General features: G+C 43.0%; 2 protein-coding genes across 4 annotated transcripts; one reads left to right on the top strand and one right to left on the bottom strand.

Moving 5' to 3' along the window:
- Positions 1–2,565: 2,565 nt before the first annotated feature.
- gadd45ab (growth arrest and DNA-damage-inducible, alpha, b) lies at positions 2,566–4,646 on the bottom strand. Its single transcript, XM_026346098.1, has 4 exons — positions 4,504–4,646; positions 3,962–4,063; positions 3,595–3,805; positions 2,566–3,371 (listed from the first exon to the last, which is right to left on the bottom strand). The coding sequence occupies exons 1-4, from the start codon at positions 4,551–4,553 to the stop codon at positions 3,258–3,260; spliced, it is 477 nt and encodes a 158-aa protein (XP_026201883.1). The 5' UTR covers positions 4,554–4,646; the 3' UTR covers positions 2,566–3,257.
- An 816-nt stretch (positions 4,647–5,462) lies between these two features.
- sec16b (SEC16 homolog B, endoplasmic reticulum export factor) lies at positions 5,463–15,358 on the top strand. Of its 3 annotated transcripts, none has more exons than XM_026346096.1 (26): positions 5,463–5,564; positions 5,978–6,052; positions 6,140–6,443; positions 6,606–6,700; positions 6,798–6,891; positions 7,813–8,027; positions 8,106–8,251; positions 8,337–8,398; positions 8,476–8,614; positions 8,702–8,935; positions 9,234–9,331; positions 10,513–10,594; positions 10,708–10,825; positions 10,926–11,037; positions 11,152–11,257; positions 11,400–11,537; positions 11,653–11,766; positions 12,227–12,314; positions 12,426–12,585; positions 12,709–12,869; positions 12,966–12,994; positions 13,210–13,317; positions 13,406–13,498; positions 13,592–13,706; positions 14,044–14,093; positions 14,177–15,358. In XM_026346096.1, the coding sequence occupies exons 3-25, from the start codon at positions 6,175–6,177 to the stop codon at positions 14,058–14,060; spliced, it is 2,793 nt and encodes a 930-aa protein (XP_026201881.1). In that variant the 5' UTR covers positions 5,463–5,564; positions 5,978–6,052; positions 6,140–6,174; the 3' UTR covers positions 14,061–14,093; positions 14,177–15,358. The 3 variants fall into 3 exon arrangements, with proteins under 3 accessions (XP_026201881.1, XP_026201882.1, XP_026201880.1); XM_026346097.1 differs by having other exon boundaries at positions 14,166–15,358; XM_026346095.1 differs by having other exon boundaries at positions 14,044–15,358.
- The last annotated feature ends 1,941 nt before the right edge of the window (positions 15,359–17,299 follow it).

The following is a 17,299-nucleotide window of genomic DNA, read 5'->3' as shown; positions in this document are numbered from 1 at the left end:
GGAGACTGAAACAGAGCTGAAAGGAGATTGCAAAATTCAACTTTAATCTGTGGCGTATAGGCAGAAACATTATTGCCAATGAATGCCAATGTTGCTCTGAGACAGCTGAATTAGGTAATTCTTTACTAACGTCATGAGCTGTATCAGTGATATAAAGTGATAGCGTCTATGATAGTGTTGTGTTTACTGTTTGCCCTGTTGTCAAATGGCCAACAAAATCAAGTAGTGCTGCTTTAAAATGAAACTGCTAGGTACTTACCATGTTCGAATTACTGCATGGGTACCTGAGGCTGAGACATCCTGAAGGTGTTCACACAGGAAAAACAAGATACTCAGGCTTCTACATGGTCTTTAAAAAGTGTTTTTACCTATTAGGTTGCAGCTTGTTGAATATCGTCTCCCTGCATCTTGCTGGAAAGACAGTGACAGTATAAATCTTATCTTTTGGTCTGGTCATGAAAAAGTGATGTAAATATTATCATTCCCTTATGAGACAGTGAAGCATCCAACGTTCAACAATAGAATGCTGGGATTCATGACATACAGCTACACATACCTGAGAAAGAGTTGAAACTATGCATTAACCAGACCTGTTGTGCACTAGCCTCATACTTCAGAATCACTGTTTGCTACATACAAACCGGTAGATGAGTGTCTCTAGTATCAGGTCAGGGGCACATAAACATTGCTTTGCTCTAATTTCTCAATAGAGGTGTTTCTGTGCCTCTGAGCTGTGGCCAGCCTGTTATGCAATAATCCCTGCTCCTGTGGGCAGCTCTTTCTCTTCTGTCAAAGACTTCTCAGGTATGATGTTACAACCACAATCAGGTCAGGCCATATTTGTTGGCCCACATTGATGTAACTCTCACTTACATTTACATTTAGTCATTAGGCAGACTTACAAGTGAGGTACAAAGCAAAATATCTAAGGCAATAAGAAAAACCTTTAAGTAAAGTGCTCTTTGAAGGATTGTTTCTGTTTCATGAAGTGTAAGTAAAGAGAAATGTTCAGAAGAGTTCTGTTTTTAGAAAATTGAGAGCGAGGCAGCTGACAGAAGGGATTGTAGACCTGGATGAGGGAGTTCAGGTAAGCAGGTGCTGTTGAGTTGACCACTTTGTAGGCAAGGGTCAGGGCTTTGAGATCTGAAGAGTGGCGTAACGTGTGGAAGATGATGAGTGGTGTAACTTGAGTCCGATGATTGATAGGATGGGCTTTTTGGCAGCGCCGTTTCCAGTGATTGTGTTACCTGTCAGTGCAGCAGAGAAGCTCCAGGATAAGCCATTAATCCAGTATCTACAATATCTCACCTACTTTCTCAGTAGCGGCTCCTCCCCGTGTGACAGAAAGCTGCTGTTCAGTAATCAAATTATTTTCAGTTCTGTTCTGTTGCTGCTGTTATTGTTCCACTTTCCAAGAAAAAAGTTTAATCTGAGGCGGTTGTTTTGTTTCGGGTGCTGCATCTAGAAGCACAGTGTGCGCTTGGCACTAAAACACAGTTCAGTTCTGCTGACTGGCAATGTCCCTAAAGAAAGGCAGCATCATCATTACTTCAGCCAAAATCTGTCAGACTGAAGGGAGTGTAGACCTGCATGTTTTGGCCTCTGCACACATTTTCTTATACTAAATAAAAGTCTTTTGACCTCACATTTTCCACAACCCACATTATTTTCCAGTGTTCCTGTCAGTCCTGCATTTTGACCCACTTATTCCTCCCCATCTGTTATCTACTACCTGATAGTACCACCAGAGAGCCTCATTGTCTCATATCCACTGGCTGCACGCTGACGTCTCTGCAGCAGGTCAGCATACACTGCCTGTTAAATCCATGCGCTACTATTGTCAGTGGTCAGGGGGAACGCCTCTATTCATTGGGCTATTTTTAACCATGTAGCCAAAGTACTGTACAGCTCTAGCAATGGTAAACTGAATACCCTTGACTCATGCCGCCATTGTCCCGTGATCCTCTGTGTGCCTCTCTTTGTGCCTCTCCACTCTACACGAGCACCAATAAGTTCTGGGTTTCTCTTTCTGCAGTCTGAAAGGGGTCTTTTTTTCTCTTCTTACCTCTCAGCTATTTTTAATCTGCTCAGCAGTAAGTGTGGCATTCATTGCGTACATGCTGTGAGAAATGAGCTGTCATGATGAGCCTCATCCCACTCAGATTGCACTACAATGGGAATTCTCCACCCCTCAATGTAACAAGATCTTCCAATTGTGCAAAAGGTCAAGTTTTACTAGAGTTCCCATGCAGGGGTAAAGCTGGTTTCGGGAAATCTCATGCCTGCAGCAGATTTCCCCTGGATTACATTGCTATTTTAAATTGTAAATAAGGTGCTAATCATTTTAACAGACTACTAAAGGTAAATCTAAAACATTATTTGACTTTTGATTCAATTCATGCAAAAAATAAATACTTAAACCTGCTCTCTGAAAAAATTGCAACCTGTGGGGCAACATGCCGAGCTTCATATGAGCACACAAGGCACGCACCATGTCACAGGACACGGTGCGATTTCCTACATGCTAAACCTGTAACACCAGGAAATCACTGAGGCAAAACCACATTGAGAACTGCTGGTTGTTTATTTCATACAACCTAAATTCCATTGCAACTATGCACAATAAATACAATCTGTTAAATTAATAATACATAAAACACCAGTTAAAGGACAAGTCTAAACATTGCATCGCCCTTAAAATAATAACAATAAAGTGTGAAAACTTTCCCTTTTATTAATTAACAAAGTGACCAGTCTTAAATACAATTAAATTAATGTGCTGTTAAATAAATGCATGGATTTGGTCAAACATTAATGAAGGATTCTCTCAGCTAAGACCTCCGTCTGGTCCACTCCAGCGAGGTCCAGTTCTTGGAGTCTTGGCAACCGAGGCAATTTGCCTGCTCTGCTCCTCTCCTCTCCTCTCCCGTGCTTCTGCTCCCTACCATGTGTGCTTGACTGCTCACATGATTCAGTTTCCTGTAAAGACTTCTTTCTCGGCAGAGAAAGGCGCAGTCATACGTTGGAAATCCTGGAACCAAGACTGCTGAGTCACTCTTTCCTGGCCTACAAGTTCACCCTGACCTGGTAAATTCGTCTCTCTTCCTTGTGTTCTTTTTTTTTTCTGCCCCTCCCGTCTCTCTCTCGCTCTCTCTTTCTGGGACAGTTTCCAAAGAATTCCAGCACAGACATTGACACAGGCCTTGTGAAGTTACTTTTTCCCCAATGCACACAATACATTAATATTCCAGCAAGTTTCATCGGTCGGGCAGGTTGATTACAGGCACCCACTGATCCAAACAGCGACAGTCTCTGCAGAATCTGTTCACTTTGCTCAGCGCGGGGTCTTTCCACGGTGACGACTGAGGGTTCTGCAGAAGAAGAGACAAAGCATTTACCATCTGCTGATTTATGACTGTGCAAACACAGTGAAATTATTCAGATTGCACAACCCACATTACTAACAAGACAGTAGCCTCGTTACTGAAACTGATGCTGCAACAGTGATGGCAAAACAGCCCTCTTTACTGTCTGAAGGGAAGTAAGCAATGCAAAGCAGCTTTATAGCAAACAGACGTGAGTAATGACACTTACAGTAACGAGAACGCAGTGCAGGTCCATGGGCTCCCCTCCAGGCTTCACTCCACCCAGGATTTCTGCCAGACGCCTCATGTTGCTCACACGCAGGATGTTGATGTCATTCTCGCAGCAGAACGCCTGGATCAAGGTGAAATGAATCTGCAGAGCCACATCCTCCTCCTCGTCGTCTGTGGCCAGCAGACACAACACCACATTGTCTGGGTCCCTGAAACAAAAGAACAGGAGCGGTAAAGAAGAGGAAAGGCAACTGTGGCTACGTCCCGTTTGTCCTAAGCACATTTACTAGTAGTAGTAGTAGTAGTAGTAGTAGTGGTAGTAGTAGTAGTAGTAGTAGTAAGAGGTTTGGTTAGTGTGAACTTACGCATTGAGTGACTTTGCTGCCTCGTAGACTCCAACAGTGATGCAACCCTGAGGCAATGCAGAGCTCAGGACCTCCTCTAACGCTTTAGCCACCGATTCCATCCTGAACACACACACACACACACATTTGACAGTTATTAAAAAAGCAATTAGAAAAAACAACAACTTTAGTTCATACACAGTTTCGTGCAAAATGTGTGCAATAAATACTACTTATAATGGCAAAAACCTTAATGATGTAACGTTGCATGTCTGACGCACAATGCAACGTGTAAGTTGTAGCAGTTCTACTAATGAGCGTTAGCTGAGACAGCTAACTAGCTAGCTAGCTAACCAGCCAGCAGCTAGTTAGTTAACCAGCTGGTTTCTAGCAGCTTGTCCATTACGATCCCCCTACTAGAAAGGTTGTGTTTGACCTAATGCCGATAAGTGACAGTCAAAGTCGTGTCGTGTCCGCTAATTGACGTTAATAAAAGGTTCATACAAAGAAACTGTTTAATTAAGCTGCGTGACAGAGACGTGCACAAACAAACACAGGCTCACCTTTCTGAAGAATTATCTCCACTGGTTTCCTCAAAAGTCATATTGCACATCCGAGCGACTCGGTCTCTCCTCACACGAACGTCCTGGCTGCTGAGCGGCTCTCTCTGCACTGAGATCAGCTGTGTGAGAGCAGCCGCTCAGCTCTCACACGATTTGCATAAAAACCCCCTTTTCCCACCGGTCACATGCTGCTGCCCAGCGAGCGTGTGTGCAGGCAGCGCCCCCCTGCGGCCGCACCCTGTGTGTCCCAGTCGGTGAGTGAGGAATCCCCCCCTCGGTGTCACAGCTGCAGCTCGACTCATCCCGGAGCGACGCAACCAGTCGATGCTGCTGCTGCTGCAATAACAAAGGATGAAACACACAAACAAACAGCCTGAAGAAAAAACAGGTTCTTAAATATGTTTGGGATACATTAATATATATATATATATTCACAGTACTAAAGTTATTTGCTCAAGTAAAAGTATTAAATCATTATCTCGTTATGCAGGATGTTTCATTTTAACAGGATCTATATTCATATCTGCCTTATTGGATTATAATTACTGATACATTATTATGTATTTCACTTTAATGTTGCAGCTGGTAGTGATGGAGCTTATCATAACACTTTACACCAAATATTGAATATTATATATTTTTTAAAATCAGATTATTATAATATCACTTATTTGGCACACTGCTGGTGATTGTACTGTATTATGTTTTATTAAAGTCACTATGTCGTGATGATGTGGTGAACTCATGTACTCTAGCACAGTAGAGATACCTAACAACCATACCCTCATCGTTATAATCTGTTTCAGTCTAATCAGCGGTGCACAGTATGGAGCAGTACAGAGCGGAACAGCGCCGCCTGCTGGTGGAGGATGTCTCACCGCTGTACTGCACCGGGCGCTCTGCTCCACTTTTCCCCGCTGACCGTGAATCAGTTTCCGTTCCCCTCTGATCACTGAAGCTTCTCTCACACTGACCGGGGACCAGTGTGAACACCGCTGGATTACATCCTCTCTACCGGCAACGTGGCAACGCTCAACACTTGAAGTTCAGCTGTGGACGCGGTTAGTTAAGTCTGACTGGTACAACTGCGACCGTCAGTGATTTATTATAACTCTTCTTATGTGTGTGTGTGTGTGTGTGTGTGTGTGTGGTAACTGTCTCGACGATAGACGTGTTTCCTCCTGTGCAGCTGTCAGACTCCTCAGGGTGGTGCTCCACTGCTGTGCCACTGTTTACTTTCAGTTCAGTGGGAATGCACAGGCTGGGAAACACAATGCAAACACAGATGAAGTGATGAAGGGTTGATTGATACACACTGTGCAGGCAGTGGTGTGATTTGTTAAAGTAGCCTCTATCCCTTGCTCAGATTTGAATCTTTTCATTTGCACGCTTTCTGAACAGTGCTCGCTGTGTGCTATAGCTCACTGTGTTTTGTGAACTTTAACCTCCTGTTATCGTGTTGACTTGTTATCAGCTCGTGTGGAGGGCTCCCTGGGACATGATGTGGCAGTCGTGGATGTACTTTGCCTGCATCTGGCCTGTGTGAGCTGTAAGTATCCAAACAAAACTTGAGCAGACCTGTTCTCTACGGATTGTCCGTTCCTAGAAAATGCAAACTCCTCTTTCTCATCATCAGGCTCAGGTGTTAAGATCGAGCGAGTAGAGGTCACCATGGATCACAGGGGTCACCCCAGGCCCGACTCTAGCCGTCACTCCTACAGAACGAAAGACAGAGAGGACTACTATTCTCAGCAGGACAGGGACCACAGCTACATCCCAACATCGGACCCCAGAGAGAGGGACAGACACTGGGCTCACCCTGTGGCCCGCTATGGTGCTCACTTCTCCAGTCCTGCTGCCAGACCGGAGCAGTATCCTTACAGCTCTCACCAGTATCCCTATGGCTACGGTCAGCTAGAATACCAGAGACCCCAGTCCAGGTGTGTTATACACCCAGTCTGTGGACATGTGCTTTGTATGAATGATGTTTGGTGATGGTACTTCAGTGTTTCTGCACATCTGTCTTGCTTCAGAAAGGCAGGATTAACAGGTGAACACACTCATTAAATGCACTGAAGTAACCAGAGGCCCTTTATTTACAGACATGGGTATGACTACCCTCCCCATGGCCAATGGGACTACAGAGACTACGGTTACTACAACCATGACTACTACAGAGGGCAGCATGGACGACAAGGTACGCTGACACAAAAACCACTCAGCTGGACCATAGTGCTATTATTAGTGATGTGCTACCCCTCATAATAAGTCAGTATGATACTCTCTCCACTTAGACGCTGGCCAGTGGGGTCCCTGGAGTTCAGAGCGTCACCATGAAAGAGCATCCAAGCAGGAACATTCAGGGAGCTCGTACACTGAGGAGTACAGGTGAGCCACAAGAGTCCACTGCTGGTTGCTTAATGCTACGTAGTATGTAAACCTGCTACTCCAGATGACATCATTGCTAAGTAGATCATCCTTGCTTACTCTCCTGATTTTCCAATGAGGCTGCAGTGTTTCACTATCCTTTGAATTCTTCCCACTTTCTCCTGATTTATGACAAAATGTCACACGCTTCAACCATTTTGTCATCACAACCTGCTCCTGGTGCTGTGCTTTGTGAGAGCAGAAGTCATGTCTTTTATTTTCCTTCCTCATTATCTTGCTATTTGGCTTGTTTTAAAGTAGCCAGAATTCAAGAAACAATGTCTTTGAAGACTAGTTTGAAGACCGTATTTTTCTAAATGAGGAGCCCCAGGCCCCTGCTTTGGTTTTGAAATCTGTCTCCCTGTTCTGTAGGTTCCAAGCTTGGCGAGTATGAGGTAAATAGATTTGATAAAAACGAGTTATGAGTCAATAAAAACAAGCCGATAAAGTCAGAATCAGCTTTATTGGCCTGAAGAATGAAACACTGTTCGTCAGTGCATCTCAGGTGATCAGTAAGGTGCCGAACTAGCCCTTGTTGTCTAGACTGCATGTATCTATATACACACTGTACGAGCTATATGTATAAATACACAGACCAGAATAACACAATTCAATTCTCATGAGTCTCTAGCAGAAGATGAGCAATGACAGGGGTGCAATGGTAAAATCAGAGACATGTGAGGAATAATTAGAAGCTCCAACAGCAAAAGAACATTAAAATCACTGTGAAACCCAACAGACCAGCATGGAGGTCGTGTTGTTCATGTTGCCAGTTGTTAGTCAGGCAGTTCTGCACTAGCTGGAGCAGGTGGAGCGAGCTCTGAGATACCAGACCCTATGGACCCTATACCAAACCGGACATTATTTCTTTAATTCTTCCAGGTATGACCAAGGGAGAGACAACTCACAGCGATACCTCACTGACTATGAGGATAACCCCTCCAGAGAGAACGAGGAGGTTTCCTCTTATCACCTGGGGACATTAGAAAGTTCCAAACTCTCAGGTTTATCTTCCAGCAGCTATGAACTGAGTCAGTACATTAATGGAGCTGAGCACGGTGACCCTGCCCCCCAACCTGGTCACACACACAATGCAGGTAAGTGTATAAGCAGCATTAAAGCAGTCTCCTCTCACTGATTGATTTCAATAATTTAAAGGTTTCTTATTCTTTCAGAGCATGGGCATCAGATGCCAGCTCCTCTGAAGTACTCCATCCCTCATGCGGTTGTAAGCTTCGGACCTGCAGGACAGCTGATACGGGTCACTCCAGGCCTTTCCACACAGGAGAACACGAGCAAGCTGGAGATCCACAGTCTGGAAGTATGTTCAACACAAACCTGCAGAGACGACATTATTAGAGTTTCATATTGTTATATAAGTGGTTTTCATGTGTGTGTCTGCACAGGTTATTCTGAGTGAGACGCAGGAACAGTTGGAGATGAGAAACTTTCCTGGGCCCCTAACTAGGTACTGATTTTTTGCCAGTTTCTCCATTTAGATAAATGTTTTGAGGCTGCAGAAATCATGATATCATGTTTTTAAAGGGAAGATCTGCACAAAGTAGATGCCATAGAATTCGCCCACCAGAAGACGGGCGCCTGCATGAGAGACGATACGCTGCATGATAAGAACTCTGCTGCCCTCTTGTGGAATCTGCTGATACTGCTCTGCAGACAGAATGCAGTAAGTACCCGCTCTCAAATCACATTATGATATATGAAAACAGTTCTTATGCCATATGTCTTTTTTTAATGTCTAAATGTTTTTCAGCAAATAGTTGGCTCAGATATGGCAGAGCTGTTGATGCAGGGCTCACAGGCAGATGGAAGCTGGGAGTCAGATGCTCCTACGCTCATTGACTTCAGTGAGAGCATGGCTCCTGCTGAAGCACCACCACGTAGAGGAGACGACCTCCTCACAGGAAACTGGAGCAGCTTCAGCTCCGAGAACTCTCAAAAGGCCCTGCAGAGTTACACCCAGCTGCTTCTGGCTGGAAGAAAGAAGGTTTCTACTTATTCTACTACCTATCAGTATACTGTTTATATTCATATCAGTGCTGCAGATGTTTATTATTATATTATTATTACTATGTTGATCATTTGGACATGAATCACCATATCATAACATGATGCTTTATCACACCAGGGGTGGTATTAACTAATGTAACTGACTGGCATGATCTTGTCAGGATAACATTTGAGCTCTCTAGCTGACAGAACAACTACTGCATTTTACTAGTTGACATGGATGTCATAGTGTTGTGTGAACTGAGTACTGGTCCGTTTCCCCGTGTGGATTGCAGGAGGCCTTGGAGTCAGCTATGACCAGCGGCCTATGGGGACATGCATTTTTTCTGGCCAGCAAAATGGACAACAGATCCTACACTACTGTGCTGAACAGGTGACAAAAGGAAAGACATGAAGACATGATGGCTGCAAACCTATATGTACAATATTTCTATCACTTAGTTGTAGTTGTTTGCTTTATATCTGCAGTGTGAGTTCTATGCTGGTTGCTTGGGTTGGCAATGATATTTATCATATTGCTGCAAAGTCAATGGTATTCCCATTAGTCTAAGTGATACTTTAGCTTAATGCTAATTAGTAGTTTGTAGCATGCTGTTATATCAAACTGAGATGGTGAACATGGTAAATATTATACCTGCTTATCAGCTTGTTATTGATGCCATTGTCAGTGTGTTATCATGCTGATGTTATGTTAAACCTGCCTGGAGATTCTTGCCATGATCACAATGTATTACACATATGAAATATTAAATCTCCAATCAACATTTCCCCGTGCTGACGATGTTAAGATATTTCAGTGATAAAGTGTAATCAACTGATCGTACTCCTGTAGTATTTGGCTCCAGTCAGAACTAAACAGCAAAGCTTCATATACTCTCATATTAGTGTAGCACATGGTAAGGAATACGACAGGACACAGGTGCTCCACCCAGCGTGTTCTGTGGCTTGCACAGCCCCACGTCCAGAAATATTGACAGTAAAATTCTGATAGAACACTTTGATATGTTCATAAAATATTTCATGAAAAATCTGTTATGCATAAAGTAAATACAGGCACTCAATGTCATTTATGTTATTATGATTATGAATGTTTCCACTTCCACCTTGCATGTTGGCTTCAGAGTTATTTTTTACCTTGCAGTGCACAGTTTTATGACAGGTCATGACAGAGACCATTGGCACTGGGATGTAAGTGCTCTGTCTTTATTCATGGGAATGTTTGTATTAAGTAGCAGTTTCTCTGAACTATTTACTGCGTAACCTGATCCACTTTTACAGACTATTTTAACAGCAGCACTATATGTCCCACGGCAACATATGTCAGGGTGTCAGTATGGGAATGTCTGGGGAAGGGCAGACAGAACGGCAGGCGGATTTTAATTTGTGATTGCCAAGTGAGGCAGAATATGAGCTGTTGTATCAGTTCTGTACATGGTTGCAGCAGATAAACTCTCTGTTATGTGACGGTTTCTGTTTTAGTACAGTAGTTCTGCTGCTAGCTTCTCATAAAGCCTTGGTTAAGATGTGCAATAACACAGACCACTCTGTTGGCAGGTTTACAGGCCAGCTAACAGCCAGCGATCCCCTCCAGACTCTCTTCCAGCTGCTGTCTGGGAGAATTCCTGCCGTAGCCACAGTAAAACATCTAATAACCCAATCGTCGCAGTTTCATTTACTTGTTTCTAAATTACACGTCAGTGTGTATCTTGTTAACCAGCAAGGGTTTTGATAGTGGTGTTCTGTGCCCAGTGCTGTGGAAATGAAAAATGGGGAGACTGGAGGCCCCATCTGGCTGTCATGCTCTCCAACGAGACAGGAGATCCTGCTGTCCAACAGAAGGCCATCATCACCATGGGAGACACGCTCGGTATAGACACGCTGCACGCTGTTTGACTGACTGATGGTTGTAATGCTGTTTCCTCACAGACGTACCAGCTGATTGTTTTGTTCTTCTGTTTACCGTGCAGCCTCCAGAGGCCTCGTACATGCTGCCCATGTGTGCTACCTGACAGCCAGTGTTCCCTTTGGGGTGTTCACAAACAAGGCAGAGAGACTGGTGCTCGTAGGCAGCAGCCACAGGTGAGCTGGGCGCGCTCCTTTATTAGCCTAATCGGTGTCAGATCATAATATTGATGAATGCGGAAATGATCCCAGCTATGTTTGATGTACTGTGTCGTCGTCTCTTGTCTTCAGGCAGCCTTTTCAGTACTTTGCCATAAACTCCGCCATCCAGTGCACTGAGCTGTATGAGTACTGTCAGACACTCGGTGGGAAACACTTCTCAATACCATCTTTTCAGGTAACTCCTCCCAACCCACACACACACACACACACACACACACATACACACTATTGACTTGACGTCTTACTGCCTTCTACTAACAATTTAACATTTCTCATTGCACTTTTCCGTATCCTGATTATTGCTGTGCTGCTGTCAGGTTTATAAGTTCATTTATGCCAGTCGCCTGCTGGACTGTGGGCTTCCATCTCAGGCCTTCCATTACTGTGAGGTGGTAGGACAGGCAATCCTCAGACAGAGGGAGCCCTTTGTTGTTCTCACTGGAGAGGTTATTAAGGTAAACACACTTATTCTTATATTGCATTGCACATTTTATTATTTCTCTTATCAGTGCGTTTTACATGTCTATGACTTATGGTCTACTGGGATATATTGTATGTTTTCTGCTGCAGCTGGCAGACAGACTGAGACACTCTGAGGGTGAGTTCAGCGAAGGGGGTGTTAGCGGAGCCGAGCGGGAACCTGACTGGCTGAAACAGCTGCGTGACCGGCACCACGCGTTACAGGTGATCAGCTACCTCATTTGTTTCATCACACACAATTTTTGTATGTCCAGGATGAAAGTGTTCGGCTACAGTAACAAAAAAATGTCTAATGTGGAGGAGGACATGAGACATAAATGTGGTTTTATCAGATATCATTGAACCAGAAAGAAGAATTGGCAGGTGATTTTAATATGCCTGGAAAAGTTGCTTTCTTTACTCTCACCAGTGCATAAATTAAGCAAACGAATGACATTACCATCAACCTCAGCTGTAGTTTGTGGTGAGTGTTAATCAACTAATGTTAAAGTGCTCACATGCTAAAGTACTCATACTAATATATGGTTGACATGATACTTGTTGTACCTGCTGAACATTTCCAGACTCTTAGCATGCTCATGTTGGCATTCAGCTGAAAGCACTTCACCAAGCGGTCTGTTAGTTTCATTCCCCAACATTACTGTGTACACATGGTTTTCCTCAGATGGGGACTTGTGACCTTACTGAGACATACCAGCCAGGATCTGAGGGTCGTGCAGCTGTGGCCAATGAGGATAGCAAAGTGAGCACAGGTATAATTTTCACCGTAATACTTTGAATGACGTAAGCATGGCGTGTTACCCACTAGAGAGCAGTGTCCTCATTCATACTCTTACTCTTTTTCTTCACTTTTTTCACTACAGGATCTGACTTGGATGACCTGAGATGTGACATCCAGAGTCCAGTACCTGAACTCCTTTATTACAGAGACGCTGATGACCATGAAAACCTTGTGAATCAAAGTGAAGGAAGTGCTGAGCAAATGACAGTTTTATCACCGAACGCCAGTGGAACTCAGGACTGGTACAAAAAGTGCAGCAGCATGCCAGATAACAAAAAAAAAAACAAAAACATTTTGTGCACATGTGATATCCAGTTCTAACAGACACTGTCATGTCACTGTCCTCTCCCCGTTGCTCTGTCTAGGCCGTATGCCAGTCCTCCGATGCCAGTAACAGTGGTTTATAGTCCCCCAGCAGCCACAGTAGCCACGAGCCAAGACTTCAGTTATCATAGCACAGATAGTGCTGAAGTCAGAACTGCCTTGCCACATTGTCCTCCAAGTAATCTGCCGTCAGCAGCAGAGGGTGAGAATGTAATATTAGAGAGCATTCATTCCTTTCTCTAATCAGATATTTACTCTGGACTGTGTGTGTGATATTTTTATGTCACTGTTCCTGCAGGGGCTGGCTCGTCATCTGAAGCTGCGATGGTGAGGAAAAGTAGCAGTTTTCTATATTAATGAGCACAAAGATCTAAACAACCGATTATTTGGTCCTTACAGTCTTACAAAGGATTTAGTCATCAATGAAATTTTAGTTTTTACAGATGAAGAATTTCAATCTAAATAGTGGGTTTAAAGCCCTTTTTAGATGTACAGAGTGTATCCAGATACGTTAATATGGGTGTTGGTTGTTTGTATTGGAGATGGAGGGTCAGATGCTGGAGGTCGACATCAGTCATCAAGGACAAAATCATCAAAGTGTACCCCAGGGTTTAGAGACCCCTGAGCAGACAACTGAGCCTCCTAAACAAGTAAGTGGATCCTTTGCCATATTCACACCTATTAAACCACACTGAAGACATTTGACTTGAGCCTCACTTTGTTCTGTGTTGTGTGCAGAGCGCTAAGACGGGATGGTTTAGTGGCTGGTTTAAATCCAAACCAAAGGATGTTCAACAGGAGAGCTCAGAGCCGGGAGGCTCAGCTCAGACAGTAAGATTTAAGTACATGTATACTGTGCTTTTACTGTAGTTGTAATCAGGTTTTCAGATTTGCGGTGACAGATATTTTTGGCCATTTTCTCAGGAGGCACCACCCACTATCGGCTTCTGTCCTCCTCCCCCACCTGCCATGGTCTCTCCTGGCATGTTTCCATCCCAGCCCTCCTCTGCTGGGATCAATCCCTTCTCAAGGAAAGCAGGTGAGTTCCTCATCTGACAGAATATGTGACTATATTTTACTTGTCAGTTTCAGCCACACAAGTCATAGTACGTGCGGTATGTGGGGGTCATTGACCCTTTTCCAAGGTCACAGACTCTTATAGAGGAGCTTCGTCACTACTGTTAATGTGTGTGTTAACCACTGTGTCCAGTTTCATGTTTGAATGACTGCACTACCATCATCATATGCTAGCTTGCATTTCTTTTTAGCATCGTAATTGAAACATTCCAGTGGTTTGGCTGCCACCAGTGACATTTTATCTACTAAACTACGCAAATGTGATAGGATTTCTATAAATACCCATGTCTCCCACACAGGCCAGCAGCTGGGGTAGAAACCTTAGCAAGACCGTTTGCTTGCACTGAAGGTAAATTAGATTAACTAATACAAATCTATCTGCACTGAGGATAAATATGAATTACACTGAAATCTCATTCAGTGTATTTGCAGGATCCCTTACATTTAAATGTAACTGTGCCAACAAGTCCAAAGAAGAGCTTCACCTGAACTTGGAGGAGCACCAGTAGGATCCATACTGCTCACCACCACCCACGTTTCTTTTTTAAGGATGCCCTTTCAAACCCCCACAGCTTGCCCACCATCGTGTTGCATATTGGATACAGAAATACTCAGGACGGGCTGGCGTAGTAAATCACATTGCAGTGACTAAAACAGCTGAGTGGGGTTCCTACAAGCTGACAGCAGTGAAATTACCAACTAATGCAGGACGTATTTGAGGGGAAGGGGTATTTTAATTGACCCCCAGTAACCATTTGATCTGGACCAATCACAGTGCCAGCAACTCTCAGAGGTGCTTTAGTGCAGCAGAAACAATATGAGGTAACTGCTCCTCCCAGCTCGTATCACTCTAAGTGATCAAGCTCAAGTGATTCTTCATGCTTTCTATTATCAGCTTCATCCATGTTATGTTCAAGCATACATCCATCATCAGTTTATTTAAACAGTAATAGGATACCACTTGAAATGTAATCAAATGCTGTGGTCGTTTATTAACTTCTCAGAAGCCTTTAATCATTAGGGCTCGGTGAGTGTGTAGCCTGGATTCCAAGGCTGGGAAATTACATTACAATGCATGTGGGCAGTGTTTGATTCTCTTTAACAATCAGTAAAGTGGAGTAGTGCTAGTTTTATGAGATGTACAGTATATGGAGAAATTAATAAGGAATAGTCTCTTCTCAATCTGATAATAGACAGATAATAGAGAAGAAGAAGAGAGAGAATTGGGAAAGACCTCTGCCGGGCACACAGCCAACATGTCCTACACATCTACACCCTTAGACAACACATGCTTATACAGTCAGCTGTTAATGTGTTGATGGGATCTGTATGTATATCTGACAACATGTATTAACAGGGCTAATATATACAGTAAATATGCACAGACGAAGCTAGTGTAGGCTCCTTGAACTGTATATACAACACATTAATATATATTCATTGAATACAATTTAAAACAATTGTTTTATCACTTTGTACCATGGTGATTTTTTGATGTATTTTCTTACTTGTGCTTTATGTATTACTGTATATGGAAAGAGTTTTTGTACCTCTGCACTAGCACATGAAACGTATTAATTACCAGTATATCAGTGCAATTCTGCCCAAGTTAATTCACAGTATTAAAAATGTTTATTATAAGTTGTATTCATAGTGTTCCAGTGGTTGTTTTAATGTCATAGCTAATCTAATAATACCAAAATCAAAGCCACATATTGAGTAGATCTTGCCAAGAAAGAGCTGGGATTCCGACCAGGCCTCTCACTTAATGTAGAGCAAGTGACAACACAGCAAGTGCCGTCTCCATTTACGATTAGTCTGCAGGAGCCAAGTGTGAGTGGGACACACTGGCAGGGAATCCAGCACACCCACACACACACACACACACACACACACACACACACCTACACAGCCTGCCCATTACATGTCAGAGCATGGGTAGCTTGCTTCAGGTGGCATCCAAGAAATCTCCAAAAAGTGAAATGGGATCTTCTGTTCATTAGGAGCTACTACACAGCAGCTGCTTGTCAAGTCATTTTCCTACTTTTTCTCACAAAAATGAATTTGATGCATGCTGGTTGTTTCCGATAATTTTCCAGCAAACACGTCGATGAAGAGAGAAACTCACCTCGTGACGTTCTGATTACCATTTTAGTAGAAAGCTTTTATTGACAGTTAACAGCAAACTTTAAACCCTATCAGTTTACAGTGTTGGGTTGGGCTCATAAACTGGAGCTTGAGCTTCTGGTCAGTCCTCTTTCATTAATAATTAAAAAAACGCCCTGGTTAGACTCTGTTGATTTAAATTAATGTATTTATTCTCAGCCAGACCACAACAGACTAAATACAAGAAACATCTTCCTTAACTCCTTTATATTAATTGAACTATATTGATCACAAGGTCAGCACAGTTTAACATGCGCATATGTTCCACAACTGGACAGTCCAGTGTCAAAGGTAACAATTAGTTATTTTAAAACACAGTTTAACAGTGTTTTATCAGTCAAACAAACACAGCTGACACTAAACGAACAGTGAGTTTTACCACAGGTTTAGACATATAGTAAAATGATTTTAACCTGTGTGTCTTAGTAGTAACATTTCATATATCAAACATAACCACCAGCATCAAAACAACTGTATTGTCAAACAGAATAATCAACAGGAAGTACAGTGAGTACAAAATAATGATGTACTGCCTTCACATAGTAGTCCACTAACTTAAAAAGTTCAAAACTGTTAAATTGGTCTATTCATGTGGTCATCAGGGTGCATCTCGAGTAATTTTTGCAGCTGTTGCATCAGGAAAAAGAAAAAGATAACACCCATAACTGAATAATAAGACTGGTTGGTATGATAGGTACTGATGGATGGACAACATCAAGACAAAATAATGTACCAGCTGGCCATCATCTAAACTGGCTATGACAGCTTTTATCTTCTGGGTTTTTTGGCTAATGTTACAGCTGGGTATTTGAATCTGTGTATCTGTGAAACACTGTGAGGAAGTGATTGGCATTTTGAAAATGTTCCTACTCAAGTCAGTACATCCCACATGGCTCACCACATTCAGAATGGACTGTACTAGTCCTACATGTAGTACTACATTTTTGGTAGCCATTTATCACGATAGACATAACATAGCTTAGATACAAATATACAAATATATATCTGAGTACTATTTTTTACTAGAAACACGATGTGCTGGAGCCGATCTCAGCTGTGAGAGGCAGAGAACAGTGGTCTGTGCCATGCTGGTGCGTGCCTCCTCGCGCAAGCATAAATAAATTGATTGTTGTGGACAGTGCACATTAACACCCTGAAGATATGACCTTCTGCAGGAAGTATGGCCAAGACTTAACACTCACACTTATGGACAATTTTAAGATTTAAGAGTCACTAATAACCTTAAGTGCATAAACTCAAAGACACCCAGCTGCCAGGTGATTCAAACCCGGGGCCTGCTAGCTGTGAGGTGACACCATATGTCCGAAACCGAATATCTGAAATGGATAAATATGCCTCCACATGCAGTTGTGCATTTATTTTTAAGTA

This window comes from Anabas testudineus, chromosome 4 (genome assembly GCF_900324465.2).
Source record: "Anabas testudineus chromosome 4, fAnaTes1.2, whole genome shotgun sequence".
Lineage (NCBI taxonomy): Eukaryota > Metazoa > Chordata > Actinopteri > Anabantiformes > Anabantidae > Anabas > Anabas testudineus.
Note: the sequence above shows the minus strand (reverse complement) of the source record. Positions and strands in the feature narration are given on the sequence as shown.